The sequence below is a fragment of the Parus major genome, chromosome Z (assembly GCF_001522545.3).
Source record: "Parus major isolate Abel chromosome Z, Parus_major1.1, whole genome shotgun sequence".
NCBI lineage: Eukaryota > Metazoa > Chordata > Aves > Passeriformes > Paridae > Parus > Parus major.
The window spans coordinates 60912478-60929849 of NC_031799.1; the positions used below are offsets into that span (position 1 = coordinate 60912478).

The window sequence follows — 17372 nt, forward strand, 5'->3', positions numbered from 1 at the left end:
CAGTCATTAATTTCCTCTTGGTATTGAACCTAGCATTCAGTTTTGCAACTTTTTGTTTCAAAAGTTCTTAAAATATGTCTGCTTGTCTATAAATTCTCATTTAACCAATAATGAGAAATAAATTACTTCATCCTATTTTCTGAGACAAGTACAATTTGTCATTCACTTATTTGGAGTTTCTGTGTTGCAGCACTCTTGCATCAGCAATTATTACATCAGCACTGAGTGTGACAAAGAAAACATGAGCACAGAGTACAGAGATTGCTTTTGATAGGTATTTGCTAAAACTCTTTGATAATACACCTAAGGAGAATTATTGAGCAGTATTTTGGCTCAGACTTCCCACTCACAAAGACACAGCAGGAGACAGTAAAATATCAGAAGGAAAGCAGCTCAACAGTGTATATAACCACTTATAAGTCATACACTCCTTAGAAATTGTGCTACTTCAGGGTCCCTCCCCCAAAAACACTTTTCTACTTTTAAATTGCACTTGGCTAGAAACATGTGCACCAATAGACTCCTAGTACCTAAAGACAAAATCTCCTAAAAACAAGTGCAATTATATTTCCCCCCAGGTTAAACCTGCCTTTGACTTTACATTCCTACTTCATACATTCTCTAATTTTTATTCTGCATATAATAATAAACTAAATTCTAAAACTACAATGTATGTACTTCTTTATATGCCTGAATGTACATAGTGTTAGCAAAAAGCACAGAAATGTATTTTTATATTGTCCTTTAATATTGCTATGTGCTGAATCAGATTTTATGAAAATTGGGCATTGCAAAGGCCAGAAAAGGATATCCAGGCCTTGTAACTTTATTTATATAAAAGCAGAGTACATTCAGTTCCCTGGACAATCCTATTTTCTCAAATTTAATAATTAAGAAAAATTGATCTGCAAATCAAATGCAGATGTTACACATAAATAATTTGTTTTACAATGACTCTCTAGACTCTCAGGTTGATTCGGGTATTTCTATAAATAGTATATATACTGTATGTGCTAAAAACTATGATGCAATTTAGAAAACTACCACAATACTGTATATACTCTCATATTATTTATGTTTGAAATAACCATTTTAAGTAAAAAGGACATACGTTTTGCTTGTTTCTCTCATTAAATTGCTATACATTGTAAAATGCTGAAACACATATATCGCTGTGGAAAGGGCAGCATACAGGTCTTGCAGGGGGGCCTTCAAGGGAACGTCTTTGCTTTTCTCCTCTAGTCTTGCCAAAACAGCTGTTGCCACTTTGCTGCAGGCCTCAACAAAGTTTTCTCTAATTTCCTGAAGAGAATCATCTCTGCAGGCCAGAGCCAATGGGAGCAATGTGTCAAGTTCTTCCATGATGTCAGAACAAAACTGAGAGAAATAAATGTGGCACCACGTTATTTGTATTCTGACAGCACTGCTTAATTTATACATGCTAGGATAAGATTCTTGAATAATGAAATTAGCATAAATATATAAACATTAATATATTGAATCAGCTTCATAAACATTTTAGTATCTTAAACAGAGGAGTAACATTTCTTTAAAGTAAATTAAATATTCTTTCATTCCTTCTTGCTTTAAAGCTGCATATTCTATACCAGGGGGAAAATTAACACCATCTTAGGCCAGTAAGGCCTTCATTCGGTTTTGATGTCACTAAACATACATTCAAAGCACAAGGTTAATTCCTTGTAAATAATTTTCTAAACTAATTACATTTGGAAAATACACAAACACATTTTTTAACACTGGATTTGGAAACAAACATGTCCTCTCCTTATAAATTCATACATTAATCTCCCTAAAATTATTTCCCCAAAGCTCAACGTGTTATTTCCAGCAAGCATTCATTAACAGCACTCCACATCTGCTAGAATAGTTGCAAATCTTACTAAAAAAAGTCTCTCAAACATACCTTTCCTTTCAAAAGGAATTTAATCAATAAATGACCTTTCAGCCAAATCAAATAACTCTAAATTGGTTTTATTACTGGTTATGCCAATTAGTTGAATGGCATGTCTAATGATATGAATACAGGAAATCCCTTTACAGCCATATTTCAAAGCTTTCGACATTTTCCCATCGAACCACTTGGTAACAGAGCAGATAATAATCAGAATGCTTTAGAACTTTTTGGCTGAAAAAAATAATGCCAGTGAAGTTTAAAAGTTAATTCTTTCAAGTACAAACTACGGGCTATTGTCTAAAGCTCCGTTCAGCTTCACATTGTAATGCCTTTCACTTTCTTCTTAATTCCATTTATATAAGATATAGAATATTAATAGTACTGTAAGTACTTCAAAGTGTAAATGGCAAACAGCCTTGGCATTCTGTCTCCCTTCAAACTTCAGATCTTTTGATACCTGCCTTAGCAATTCGTTTTGGTTGCTCCTCCTGTTGGACTGCTCTGCAGGACTCCCTCATTTGCTGGTTGTTTACAAGACTCATTGCAAAGCCTGCAGCTGAACACTCTTCTTTCTGCTCATGTTGAAGAATTTTAGATGAAAAATCCTCAATTGCTATTGTTATGCAGTGAGCCACAGAAGAAGACAGGTCTTTAAATGCATTTCTCCAGCCAAAACTCAGTAAAATAGGCTGAAATACATATTAAAATTAAATCAATCCAAAATCATTAGTGAGTGTTTATACTGTCCAAAAATTAAATTCACGTCCATAATTAAATTACAGGACACCATCATATTTTGAAATTAATTTAAATAATTTAAAATACAGTCCACTAGTGTTGAAATCATACTAAAAGCAGTATTTACATTCAACAAACTGAACATGCTTGACAACATTAAACTTGTCTTCAAATTTTTCAAAAAATAAAATTCCTGTTTAAACAAGACAGCTTTAAAAAAAATGTTTCTTCTTTACTTATTTTGTAATCTTTAACATAATGTACTTAACAAAGTCAAAGAATTTATATATATTTTCAATATTATAACAAGTAATCTACCAATTCATACCCTGTAATAATTTTCACTGCAAGGTTAGCAACTAGAAGTTACTATTCATGAATCTCAATGGGAAACACTTAAGAGGAGCTGGTTTTAACACAGCCACACTGTATTTCCCTTCTCTGGAACTGGATTTAGAAAATATTAAAATGTTTAAATAGAGATTTGTAATTTTTAGCCAATGCTGGCTTTTACTGTGGTTTTACATCAGTTCCTTGCCTTCTTTAAACAGAGACTTCTGAAGTAATCTGAAGTGTAATAGTTGCCAGAAGTAGACACAGTAGGACATCATTACTTTTTGATTTATTTGACTTTGCATTGCTCTTATGACTTAGATCAAACTTAAACCTTTCCCTGAAGTGGCCATTTGAGAATTGCACCACTGTAAGAGACATATTTTAATGACATAAGACAATGTTCAGTAAATATCTCCACCATGAGGGCACAGTAGGAGAATAGAAAAGACAGACTCCTAACTATTCCTGCAGCTATAATACTAAACTGGAAGAGAATGAAAGGGTACAAAGTGAAGCCCTTCCAGTTGTCTTCAATTTAAAAGTTGTATCTTCTTTCCTTTCCCTTTGCCTACTAGCAAAATTCAGCTCTTGTAAGCACAGAGACAGCCCCCATGGACATTGCACTCCCTCGTTTTTTTTTTGATGGGGATCAAGTACATCCCAATCTACATAAAATAGATTCTTCTTTGTAATACATATTAGTCTTACACACCAATCCAAATCACAATTTGAAAAAAATTTCAGCATTAAAATCAAGCCTTTAAAAAATTAAATTCCACTATGATTAAGTATCAGATTTATTGCAGCATTTAGATGCCACAAAACCAACAATAAAAATGTGTTTTGTATTACATGGGAGACAGATAAAAAAATCTTCTATATACATTCTACAAATGTACTGCTTATTACACAGTGGTTTGTTAGCATCAAAGAACATACTCATTGTATGAGTACCTATACCTCTAGGAAGAACCACAATGAGCAAATTCTAAGAACTTCATAAATCTTCTTCAAGATTCTTTGAGATTACATGTACAATAATAAGAAAGCTGTAATATTTTAGTAATTTTTTTCCCATTTTGTTATGCGGTATTTTATAATTAATTTTTTTCTATTATTAATTACTAAATGCCAACAACTACTTTGAATGCCGTAAGATTTTATTCCATCTAAACAGAAACTTTTCACATAGAAGTAATCACAGTAGCTGAAGTAAAGAAACTACAGCAATAGGTGTTTATAATGAACATGATGACAGTCTACACTGGAGACACACACACACAAAAGAAAACCCCAAAGTGTAGGATTCTTTTCATACTCACCTCTTCTACCTGAAGTAACTGTTCAGGAAGCACGCTGGTTTCATTTGCTCTAGTTTCTCCTATTAAAAGCTCCCCACTAGCTCTCTTCAGAACTCCTGCACAGTATGATAAAAGGATCAAAGTTAAGATTAATTCTGTAGAAAAGTCAGCAGCCTACATCATTTTCTGATATATCAATATGAAGCATAAAAAAAACCCTCAAGAAGATGTAGAACAATATTAATATTATAATAAAGTCAAATTCAAGTTACACACAGTTTCTTTTATATAACATGATGAAATCCACATCTGGTTGCATTTGTATTTTATACAAATGCACATATAATGTGTAAAATATGGTTTCTTTTGTCATTAATACATTTTCATACTGATCATGAAGTCACCTCTTCTTAGGGAGAATGGATAACACAAGATCTCCTGTATAGAAATTAATTTCTCCTCTTTGTTCAAAGAATTGTATCAATCGAACACTAATATATTTTGTATTTACTTGGAAACACCAATACAACAAGAATGAAAATAAAGTTAATTAGTACAGTTATTATAAGCAAAATGTTAGCTTACAAAATTATAAAGAGTAGAGAAGCTTCTTAAGAAGGGCTGGTAAAAAACTCATTCATAAATCATAGAGTAATGGGATATTGCCCCAGTTTTGTCAAGGATAAACCAATATCTAGGGTTATTATGACTTTTATCAGTGTTTCAAGAAATATGGGTTCCTGAATACATTGATGATTCGAAAGTCCAAGGCAGCCTGCTGCAGTGACCATGAAATAGTGGAGTTCCAGATCCTGAGAGCACAAAGGAGGGTGAAAAGCAAGCTCACAGTCCCAGGCTTCAAAAGAGCAGACTTTGGCCTCTCCAAATAAATGCTTGGAAGAGTCCCATGGAATCAGGCACTAGGTAATGGGACACAAGAAATTTGATTAGCATTCAAGAATCACCTCTGCCAAGGCCAAGTGTTGAAAAAAAACCAAAGAACGGCAGAAGGCCTACATGCATGAAGAAGAAGATCCCAGCCAAATTCAAACACAAAATGAAGCATACAAAGTGTAAATAAGGCTGGGTAACCTAAGAGGGACACATAAACAACTTCTGAGCATGGAAAAGTTAAGGAAACTAAAACTCAACTGCAACTAATTTGGCCAGGGATGTCAAAGACAACAAGAAGGGCTTCTGCAAAGTATGCAGGTGATAAATGGAAGATTAGGGAAAACATGAGCCCATTGCTCAGCAAGATGGGGGATGTGGTAACACAGATATGGAAAAGGTTAAGAAACTGAACATCTTCTTCAACTCAGTGTTTACTATCAAGACCGGCCTCTAGGAATCCCAGACCCCAGAGACTAGGAGGTAAGGTTGGAGCAAGGAAGATGTACTCTTTGTGGAAGAGGATCAGGTCCAAAAATAACTAGGCAAACCCAACATATTGAAATCCTCTGGCCTTTGTGGGATGCACCTGCAAGTGTGAGGGGAGCTGGCAGATGTCATTGCAAGGCCACTCTCAATAATCTTTGATCAATCATGTAAACTGGGAGAAGAGTCCAAAGGCTAGAAGAAAGCAAATGTCACTCCTATTTTCAAAAAGGGCAATAAGAAGGATTCAAGCAATCAGTCTTGTCAACTTTGCTTCAACCCCAGGAAAGGTTGCATGTACAGAGGCATTACCAGGCACATCACAAAGAATTCGTCAGGAGCATTCAGCATGAATATGAATTCTATGAAGAAATGATTGGCCTGGTAGATTAGGGGACAGCAGTGGATATTGTCTACAGGGGCTTCAATAAAGCCCATGGCATTGTCTCCCATAAGATCTTGTTATAGGGCACATGTAGACAAGCTCTTGATATGTGGATTGGACAAACAGAAAAGTGAGTTGAAAAGTGCCTGAATAGCCAAGCCCCAAATGTGGCACAAATCTGTGGCACAAAGTCTAGTTTGAGGCCAGTAATTAGCAATCTATCTCAGGGGTCAATTCTAGGACCAATCCTGTTTAACATCTTCATTAAGGATCTGGATGATGGGGTACAGTGTACTCTCAGCAAGTCTGAAGCTGACATCAAACTGGATGGCAGATGGTCATGGTGGCAATCCATGAGAAACTCAACAGGCTGGAGAAATGGGCACACTAGAATCTCATAAAGTCCAAGAAGCAAAGTTGAGCACCAGGGGAGGAACAAACGCAGTCATCAACCCATGCTGGACCTCTCCCAGCTGGAGAGAAGCTTTGGAAGGACACGAAGTTGAATATAAGCCAGTGAAGAAGGCTGATGGTATCTGCATTAGGCAAAGTGCTGTAAGCAGGTAAAAAGAAATGGGACTTCCTGTCTGCTCAACAGCGATGAGCCACACCTGGACTGATGTGTACAGTTCTGGATTACTCAGTACAAGACAGACATGAACATACCAGAGAGTGTCTGACAAAGGGCCATGGAAGGTGACAAAGGGAATGGAGGACAGGCTGAGAGCACTGGGACTGTTAGCCAACAGAAGAGAAAGCTAAGGGTAGGATACATCACTAATGTATATAAATATCTGAAAGGAGGGTTCAAAGAGGCCAGAATCAATCTTCCACAATAACAAAGACAATGGTTACAGGCACAAGCAGATACAAAGCCAAGAGGTTTCCTTTGAACATCCGGAAATGTTTTTTTTACTGTGAAGGTGACCAAGCACTGTAGCTGTCCAGAGAGGTTATGGAATCTCCATCTCTAGAGATACTCAAAAGCTATCTGGGCATAACTGTGGGCAACCGGCTCTACAGGCCTTTCTTGAGTAGGGATTATTGCACAATATGAACCCCAAAGGTCTCTTCCAATCTCAACCATTTTGTGATTCTGTAAGTCACAAAGAGATACAAGAATAACACCAAACGATATGGTATTTTAAAAAGCTGTCTTGGAGCATAAAGCTGGTAAACAACACTGGTGCAGATATTCCTAACATAACATACTTCCTATGAAATTAAAAGAGGTTTTAAGTGACCAAAAAATTAAGTGTCAGTGCTGTCAAAGCATTGTTAAAAATTATCATCAAGGCACAATCTTAGAGGTCTTCAGTGATCTGAAGCTACTAGTAGTACATGGCCAAGGTTTAAAGAGCTTTTTCCATGAAATTTCCAGCATTAAATTTATCCAAAATAGTCTTTACCTTTCCCCTAATCAATTTGCATTTTTAAAATAAACACTGTTTTTCACACACTTATATAATATTATATAGCTTTGAAGTTTTGGTGGCCTTTTTTTTTTGTTTTGGGATTTTTTTGTACATTTGGGGTTTTTTTTCCCAAATACCCTTTTTGTTTGCATTTTCAAGAGACACTGGCAGATTTGAGCTGGGAAAAATGAAAGATAAAATGGTAGAACATAAAATCAAAAGCTATTAACAGGTCATCCAACTCCCTGACCATTCAACACATTACAGACAGTACTAGAAACTTAATGGGTTTTTTCCAGCATGTCTTAGTGTATTTCAAGATGAAATTTTAGCAACTAGTCCAGAATTTTAAAAACCCTAACAACTCTAACTGACTGGATATTTTCCCTATTTTCTATTCTGTGCTTTCTAAACTTACCTTTTTTTCCTTGTAATTCTCCTTTTTTATATATGTAACATCACATTCTAAGCACAAGTAAGCTTCTATATATTCACATTCTCATATTATTGTCACTACTTAGATCTGCAATTTATAACTTTTTATATCGAGACTTTAAAGAAAACCTTAAACATTTAACCTAAAATCCTTGTGTGTTCACAGCAGTGCTGTCTTACTTGTTAAGAACTCACAGCTGAGATAAATAGGTATCTAGCTGATAGTAGATTTGTGACTCCAGGATCACAGGCAAAGAGCCAAATGATGCTTACACGCACACCAGTCATTTCACATTATTCTCTTTCATTATTAAATTAACATGTTCTACTAGATTATCCCACCTCCTTTTTTAATTAACAGTCAGGGCACTCCTGCTTTATACTTGTATGTACCTGTGTTTATGCATGTAGGCTTACACATATTAAAAACTTCACTGGTCTTCTCAAAGAAGCCTCAGGTTCAAGTCTCCCATATTTTACCGATTTCCTTTAATTTCTCAAATTTTTGCTTTCCCCAGATGTCATCTGGGTATGGCTGCCTTTAATCTTCTTTGATTTAACCTCCAGCTAGCAAGGGTTGCCTTCACACTTTGTATTGAACATTGTACACTTAGCCACAGCCCCCATAAATCCGCCACTCTTCAGATGCTACTACAAACTTCCTCTCAAACACTATTTCCACAGGGACAGATTATAAATTATACCCTTCCTGTCCTGTGACTTCTTCCCTTGTGTGAGAGACTGGAAGGATTACTTGCTCAAAATGTTTTCGGGATATGCGTGAGGTAAAGAGGCCGCAAGTGAGTCTGGTGAGGCAGTGCATACACTCCATCCCCCAGAGCCTGTATCCCAGCCCCACAGTGGCCACCAAAACCTGGCACACTGAAGGCAATGCTCCACACCCTGCCCCTGAAACCTCAGTCCAGCCCTAGAGTGGCTAGATGACTGGAACTCCCATGTGGGAATGAAAGAAAGTGGCCCATGAAAGCCAAAGGGTATTTAACCTGAGACACAGGGTGAGTACATCTTGACCCTACCTCCTCTTGGAATCTCTATGAGTTTAACACCACAGGAAACAGGAGAGGTGGTTATGTTTGTTCTTTTCTATATCTTTTTCATATTTCTCTCTTTCTCTTTCTTCTTCTAATTCCCTCTTCTAGGAATTTTTGAGTAAGAATTGAATAGGTTTAGAGTTTCCTAAGTCAAATGAGCTAAGTTAATGCTTTGAAAAGTGTTTTATGTTGATTGGATGCTGTCATAAACCTTTTGCCATAGTTCTTTGATATCCTGAAGTTGCCAGTAAAGTTTTTTCTGTTGTTTTGACCTCTTAAGAACATCTTGTTGGTGTTTGTTCTGTGTGTCTAACTCCGAATATATGAAAAACTGCAAGCCCTTTAAAGTGCCTCATCAAGCAAAGATTTTAGGGCCTTACAACTTTGCCCTAATCAGCAAACTCTCCTGGGAAAGAGAAGCATAGCTTTATTAAAGATACAGCCACTACTCAGCCCAAATTAGTTTACTACTGCAGACAGGAAGGCTGGCATGGGTCAGAGGAAGCATAGCTATCTAGACAGCCATTTTTCTAGACATATTCTCTGACTCCTCTCTTGAAATAGCACATATCAAACTGCATTTGCATAGATATAAAGAAATGCATGTGATCCTTCTCACATGGTTGTTTACAGAAGAGAATTTGCAGAAAGAGAGCAGAAAAAGGTGAATGATGTGAAAGAAGATGGGGAATGAAGGAAAACATGCCAATTACTCATATTTACTCCTTTTCCAGAGTATATTCTACACCTCCACCATTCTTGATTATCAGGGAAGATTGGATTGACAACAAATCCTTGTTTTATCTTTCTTGAAACTGATGTTCTACAAACAACTAGTCTTGATGGACTGCTCATAATTTGTGTACTTCCTTTAGCTTACCAGCCAGGCAGCTTTAATAATTTTGATTGTAAATAATGAGAACAAGATTATATCCAGATTATATCCAGCTATACTTAAAATTAAATATCTTCAGCTAGCTTTCCTTATTTTGTATTAAAATTTGTCTGGCATTATTCTTCTCTTCAAAAAAATTGTTTGCCTACATCCCCTTTATCTACAATTTATTTAATTCTTTCTCCAAATCAGTATTTTCCTGCTTTCGTAATGATGATTACAAAAATCTGAGAATGACAGTGACCTCTTGCATTCTAAACATAATTATTTTTATTTAAGAAGTTCTATTAATTCTTTTTTCTATAAAATTCCACAGCTTTCCTATTTTTATAGCATTTAGGGACATAAGAGCAGTCATTGTGGCATCATCTTGCATGCAGCATAGAATAGCAAAGTATCAAGGAACGTTTTTGTATGACTACTCACTATTTGTGTGTAAGCGAATTATCAGTGCTATCAAAGTAGCTTACAAACTGGATTCAGCTAGCTCAGTCAGAACTTTTGCTGAAACTGGAAATAATACATCTTGCAGAAGAGGGAAGAACCATTCCTCCAGAAATACAAATAATAATAAAAAAATCCCTGACTAACTGTGGGCCAAAAAAGCCTTCAGCTTTTCTATCTTCAGTAATGGATCTTTTACTTGTTGTACTATACTGAGCAAACTGTACTAACCCGGATGCAGAAAATGCACCTCTGAAATCATTCCCCTCCTAATGTAAATTCATCATCACTTTGGACTGATCCACTGAAGCTGTGTATTTGTAAGAGAGGATACTTGAACATCTTATGTTGAGACCAAAGTAAAAATCACAATTTTTAAAAAATCTTCAATTGCAATTATTGCAACTTTGCAATAAAAGTCTGTTAGGAGGATGCACCTCTAAAATTGCATTCTATACTCCTTTTATTACACTTTCCAGAAACAGATATAGAGTTAAGGATTTCTTTTTAAGGTGTGAAGAAAAGACCTTTGCAAATCTTCCCAGTCCCACGAGACAGAGCTTGTAAATCTAAGGATTTGACAACTCTTCCCACAGTGTTTTCAAGCACTCAACTGGAAAAATCCTTTTCTGGTATTCATTATCTGATCTGTACAAAGTTCATCTTTCTCACTGCAATGAGACAGATGAAAGCATATTAGATGTTTTTTATTTTTCAGAAGTCTTAACAAGAGGCTTCTGAAAACCCAAGAGGAAAGAAAAAATCTAATTACAGATGGAAACAGAATGCAATCTGGCATAGTTCTAAACCCGAATCTCCTGCTTAACCCTTGACTGTAGACAAAAATGTTCCTGATTGCTTCAAAGAGAACAACCCCTGTGGTGCTGGAAGTACTAGGTATGTCAGAACATCTCATGAATTTCAACTGAATGTAAATAGAGAAGTATACTATCTCATCACTGTAGACATGACAAGACATGCAGATGAAAGGGTTAAATAATCAAGAAAAAGCTTGGGATGGTTACTCCTCTAATTTTATGATATCCAATACCTTTAGTGGAATGAAGAGAGGTTATGTACCATTACGAGCAAATGAGTAAATGATAGAAAAATATAGATACCTTTTCTCTGAAAGGCAGAGCAGCTGTCTTACCTAGATGTCACACTAATGCTATAGGGTGGAAGAAAACCACACCATCACTTGTTTGTCCAAGAACTTTGCATGATTTTCTCCTTAAATTTGATTTAAAGCATAACTTGAAGAACACATTGGTAGTAGACAAAATGTGTATTTAAGCTATTTTTTAAAAAAAATGTGCTTAGATAACACAAATACAGTTTTAAATCAAGCTCAAATCTTGGCATGCACACATTGTTCACTGAGGAACACTAAGTTACTGCTGGTAAAGTCAAAAAATAAAATCGGGAAGAAGTGGAAGATGAACAGTAAAAAGAAGTTCAAGTGGAAAATGAAATTCAGAGAAATATTTTCTCCAATCTATGCAAAGTAATTTGTGAAAATGAGGATTATGAATATATTCCAGAAGATGCCAGATAAAGAACTCTCAAACTGAATTCAGAGACCTATACGTATCACCTAAAAAACTCTCTACATCCATCTCCCTACAGAGTTCACTCTGGTTCACTGTTTCCTTTGGTGCTATTGTCTGCCATGGGGTTACCATCAGAGAACACTGGTAGGCAGTACTTCCCTCTAACATCTATTTTCAACGGCCTAAATTGGTCTTCATAGGATTCCATTGTGCACGCTGCAAAGAAACTTGTCTTGTTGCCAGCTAGAACTCTGAACTACATGTCTTTCTTTTCTTCACTGTTCTTTTTTTGGTTCACAAGCAACCTCCTACCAAAAGCAGAATCTGCAGAAGAGACTACATCCAAGCAATAATGCAATGAAAAAGTATGAAGAGAAGCCCAGGTGGCCACCTTGCAAATTTCCAATGTGGAAGCCTTCGACCTCTCCGCCCAAGAAGCAGCTATAGTCCTAGTGTAATGAGCTTTACAAACCCTGGGAGCCTCTTTACCCTTAACTACATACGCCTCTCTAATACAATCCCTTAACCATCTAGCTAAGCAACTCTTAGAAGCCATTTGACCCCTCTTAAGACCCCCTAAGAGTACAAACAATCTGTCAGAAGATATGAAATCTTTGATTCTTCTGTGATAAACCCTAAGTGTTCTTCTTACATCCAATTTATGCAGCCGTTGCTCTTTGTCATTGCTGGGTTTAGGGAAAAATGAGGGCCAAGAAACCGTCTGGTTTAGATAAAACTCAGATGCCATCTTTGGGACAAAAAAAAATTTAAAAAGAGGAAACTTCCAAAGAACTACTTTGTTTCTGAAGGAACTTTATACATGTTCTAAATATCAAAATTGAAATACTACAGAATATAAAACAAAATTGACATTGAAACAGCTGTACACAAAAAAACACTACTTGACACAAATACATGAAAAAAACAGTATTTTTGTTGCATCTCTGTGTGAGTTACACAGATTAAAAGTCTCCCATGAACACTAGAAGCAACCAAAAAATAATGAAAACAAGTACAAGGCTTCTGTCTATGCAATGTCTAGGGAAACTTTAGGTGACTTGGACATTCATCTACCTTTTATGAATCCACCATCTTTTCCTAATTTGCCAGTACTACTATGTACAGAGTACTGACACTTCAGATATCCCTCACTGCAGAGACTGAGGGGTATGCTGGCTGTACCCAACCTAGCTTTAACCTACTGAAAGTATGGGTAACTGTCTAGCACCATCAGCACACACTTCAGCCTGGGCTAATCCTCTCTACTTAGGCTGGTTCTGCAGCCTGTGCTGCACTATTAACCTGACCTTCGTACCATGTCAATTTAAAGCTGCTTCGGACATATCTACGCTCCTGACTCTGTCAAATTAAACAGGATTTCTAGTAATAAGGGTTCTAAAGAAACACAGAAGATGGCCATTATATATTGCCTGGTCACATACTATAATGTGTTCTGACGAAAATAAAACAAAGATTCTAACCAACCCTTCTTATCAAAAAACTCACCCATCATCAGTGAAAAAAAATAAGATTATCAACCCACTATAGGACATTAACAGAGAAAGTCTTAAATTCCTTTTGGTACTTAACACAACCTGGAACTACTGGAAACATAGCTTTCATTCTCCCACATCAAATTATCTTTCACTTCACTACAACTGAGATTTCCAACAATACAAAATTAAAATAACACCATCAAACCTTTCTTCTAGTCAGATGTCTTGTTAAAATTTTCTCTGGTCATGTCTTCTTTTCAAAAACTATCTGTAAGTGTATCACCGAGCAAAGTTTTGTGAATAGAGCCACCTGATCAGAACAGCAACTCTGAACACAAAAGTATGTCTGAAGACTTCACTAAAAGCACCAGAAAAATATTTACCCTCACTTGTTTTCCAGGGTAAAATGAATTCTAGGGCTTTTTTCAGAATGTGCCTTCTACCCACAAGACTGCCTCCTACAAGATCTAATAATATATCGCATTCAGATTTGATTAAGTAGAGGTACCAATTAAGAACTGACTTGCTATAGACATGATTACTCTAAAAGAATATTTCTCTAAGAAGGCAGCTTAACATTCTTTGGCGAAATAGTTCTGGATGGAATTAAGCTTGGAAAAAAGCCATCAGGGTAATTTTTATTTCCTGGAAAGCAAAATATTTCTTGCTAATGTTGAAATCTTTAAGTTCTCTGAATTACTGGAGACAACATGCCTTATAATAGTCACATAAATATCAAATAAATTTCCCTATTCAAGACTCTTTGAATTCTTTTTATACTTTGTCACATAATACAGTAGTAAAAAGTACATTTACCATTGCCCTTACTGAATGTATACCCTGTCCAACACACATCGAAAAGTCCACAATTTTATTCTAACACCTCTTTGTACATTCAAGGCCATAAAACATAAATCATAATTTATAATAGTTTAACATTTCTTGAGAATTAGTAAAACTGAGTGACTAAAGGAGGCAGAAATACATTGAAGTTAGTAGCAAAAATGGAATTTGAATGTACATTTTATTACAGCTTTGATGTATATCCTAAAAATATATAGATTAACCTCTATTTCTTTATTTTGGAGTGTCAATATTACAGGTGAAGAATACATCAACAAAACGTGTGCCTTGGAACTCTTACTTAATATTTTTATTTTCATCAATCTACTATTCTGAGACTACATCATTCCCAAAACACCTTTCTCCTCAGCCTGCAGCTTGACTATAGAGATGGTGAACATTTAACTTCACCAATCCTCTCCCCCTGAGTAGCCTGGCCTCATTTCTGGTCTGATTTTTCCCTGCAATAGAATCAAAGCTCTTGAAACCATTTCTCTCTCATGACTTGGAGTCTCTACTGGCAGAAGCAGCAGAGTAGAAGAACATTTATGAGCATACTCCTGGAAGGTGTTATTCACTTGAATTTCCACGATACCAGGTTCTCCTGAATACAATTAGATTAAAAAAAAGAGCGAGCTTGAAACCTATACCAAATGCAAACCTGAGGCTTCATCATTTTACTGATGCAGAGCTTCTTTCTGTAACACAGCCGCTGAGGCCAGTGGGATAGGCATTCTAGTAAACATAGTATACATATGAGAAAGTATGAGAAATACAGGTTAAAACAAGGACTATATCCTTAAGCAGTTAGTTTAATGTAGACAAAGATCAACTAAGTTGATATTAAAGTCAGTGCTCTTACTTCTTGAAAAAGACAGCTTTCAAGGACAATTTCAGAAAAAGTCAATTTCAAAGAATTCAGACTCCAAGTATTGTTGTTGTGTCCTATGTGACACACAGGATTTTATAGAGAATCTAGTAGGAGATATCTTGTTAAAGTGTTTGATAGTTTTTCACCATGGTGCTCCATCAAGGCCTACAGTTAGTGCATCACATCTCTACACACAGTAATCAGTTCTTTGCTATAAGTCATTCTGCTCAAATGTAAATCTGCACATTTCAAAAGCTTTTTCAGTGGATATGGTAATACATTTATTTGAAAAATATGATGACATAAATTAGGTAATTAATGTTGAAAATAGTATAATATTATTCTTTTGCACAAAGTAAACCAACAAATCAGGACAATCATTCATTACCTTGAACATTCTTATTCCTCTCTGTAAATGAAGGCAGCAGCAGAATTTCTGTGGAGAGCTCCTCAATTTTTTCCTCCATTAATAAAAAGAGTTTGATAAGTTGAGAAATACATTTGAGCTGATACAAGGTTAAGCAGAAGTTCCGTCCTTTCCTGTGGTATTCCTGGGAGGCTAGTCAAGTAAAATTATAAAACAGCTTTTATCATAACTGAAAAAAAAAAAATATCCTTCAAAACTGATTATGTAAGACAGTATAATATATCAAGCAATTTAATTTTTCTTATAACATAATGTATCTTTTTCTCATTATAAAATACTGTTACACTATTTTTTCTTAACTCTTCAGCACTTCTCAATTATCTGTGAGGTTCCAATTGAATTCCAGATTTTGTCATTCATTAAACTAGGATTTTTTTCCACGCAATGGATCTACTCAGAAATGTTCTCACCTGTGTTTTACAGAAAACCCACCGTGTTGCAAAAGCCGAAAGGGAAAAAAACACATCATTACTGTATTTTAATGGTTTGGGACATCACATCACTTGTCACTCTGCAAGTCACCTTGTCTGTTTAACAATCTGCTAGCACAATACAGTTGATGAATATGACATTTGAGTGAAAGAAACATCAATCTAACACTCTGCAACTTTAAATATGTGGGGTTTGAAAACAAGTGAGTCTGTCAGTGAGAAAATATCAGCAAGTATTATAACTATAAGCATTTGGTATTTAAAAGAAGAAACCGAACATTTTATTTTGAAAGGTTAACACATGCACTCATAACATATAATCATGTCACATCAAACCAGGGAACTCTGATTTCAGTGCAGTCAGCCTATAAACGACTGTGAGACGTTTCCAATCCAGTATTACCAAACCACATGGGTTTAAGTACTTTAATTTTATAATGTCTTTAAATGTAACAAATTTGCACTTTTATGGAAATTGTGATGAACTGATACGATGTTCCTCTGCAGTTCTGTTGCAGATGTAACATCAGCAGAACCGTTAATCTAGAAAGTGTCAGAGGGAGAGCCAGAGTGGTTTGAAAGGGAATCTCTGAAAGAGGAAAACAAAAAGAAATTGATTGAAATGTACTTTTATGTGTCAAATCTTTCTTACCTTTGCAAATTTTAAGTACTTTGTACCCTCCTTTTCCCTCAAAGTTTCTAAATATTTTTTTGGCATTTACAAATCACTTTTAGACATAGATCTAAGCAGCAGAGTTGAACTCTGAATACTAATTCTGTAATTTGCTATTCCAGTTTTGCAGCCTTAGAGACTGGACTGCAGGTTTTGCATACACATCTGAATTTCCTCAAAGTTCCAAAAAGTTTGTATTCATGTTAGTCCCTTGCATTTCTAAGAACGTCAAAAGAGTTATGCATAACTGCCTGTGTTGGAGTCTGTCCTCTCTGAATAATGAGTAAATAACAAATCTATCACTGGATTTCTAATTTTAAGTCTTAAACCCACAAAAAAATCACAATCTGCTATTCAGAGGATTTTACTCCTTACCTGAAAACTAGGGAATATAATCTGAGTTTAACTGATATGAAAAGACTGCCTGAGTCTGCAGTGTAAGAATCACAAAACACATCACAAAAATGTACAGAACATTAGTTCTATCTCCTATAATTTGAAAATCTTAATGCTTGTGACCCATCTATTGAGGAACAAAGGATCAATCCACTTATTTGATTGCCTCAAATGATATTGTCCTTATTAGACTGAAAGAAAGTTGACATAAAAGACAAAGGTATAACACAGTAATGCTATTTTTAGAATATATTACCAAGCACAGAAAAAGTAAAAACTTTTACTTTTAATGATCATTCAGAACATATTTCTGTTATATTGTTTCTCAGAAATGACAACTCATTTATTTAGTGCTTGATGTTCAAGTAGTGTGCACACACCCAAGTATC

The 17372-nt window shown here is 35.6% G+C and overlaps 1 protein-coding gene across 7 annotated transcripts in view; it reads right to left on the reverse strand.

Moving 5' to 3' along the window:
* The window catches only part of KIAA0825 (KIAA0825 ortholog), a 237522-nt gene that overhangs the window by 152229 nt on the left and 67921 nt on the right, over window positions 1-17372 (reverse strand). For all 7 annotated transcript variants that reach the window (XM_015652513.3, XM_015652514.3, XM_015652516.2 and 4 more), the window contains 4 exons: window positions 15445-15615; window positions 4312-4406; window positions 2377-2604; window positions 1112-1377 (listed from right to left, as the gene is read on the reverse strand). In XM_015652513.3, coding sequence (XP_015507999.1) covers window positions 1112-1377; window positions 2377-2604; window positions 4312-4406; window positions 15445-15615 — 760 coding nt within the window. The remainder of the gene's footprint in view (window positions 1-1111; window positions 1378-2376; window positions 2605-4311; window positions 4407-15444; window positions 15616-17372) is intronic.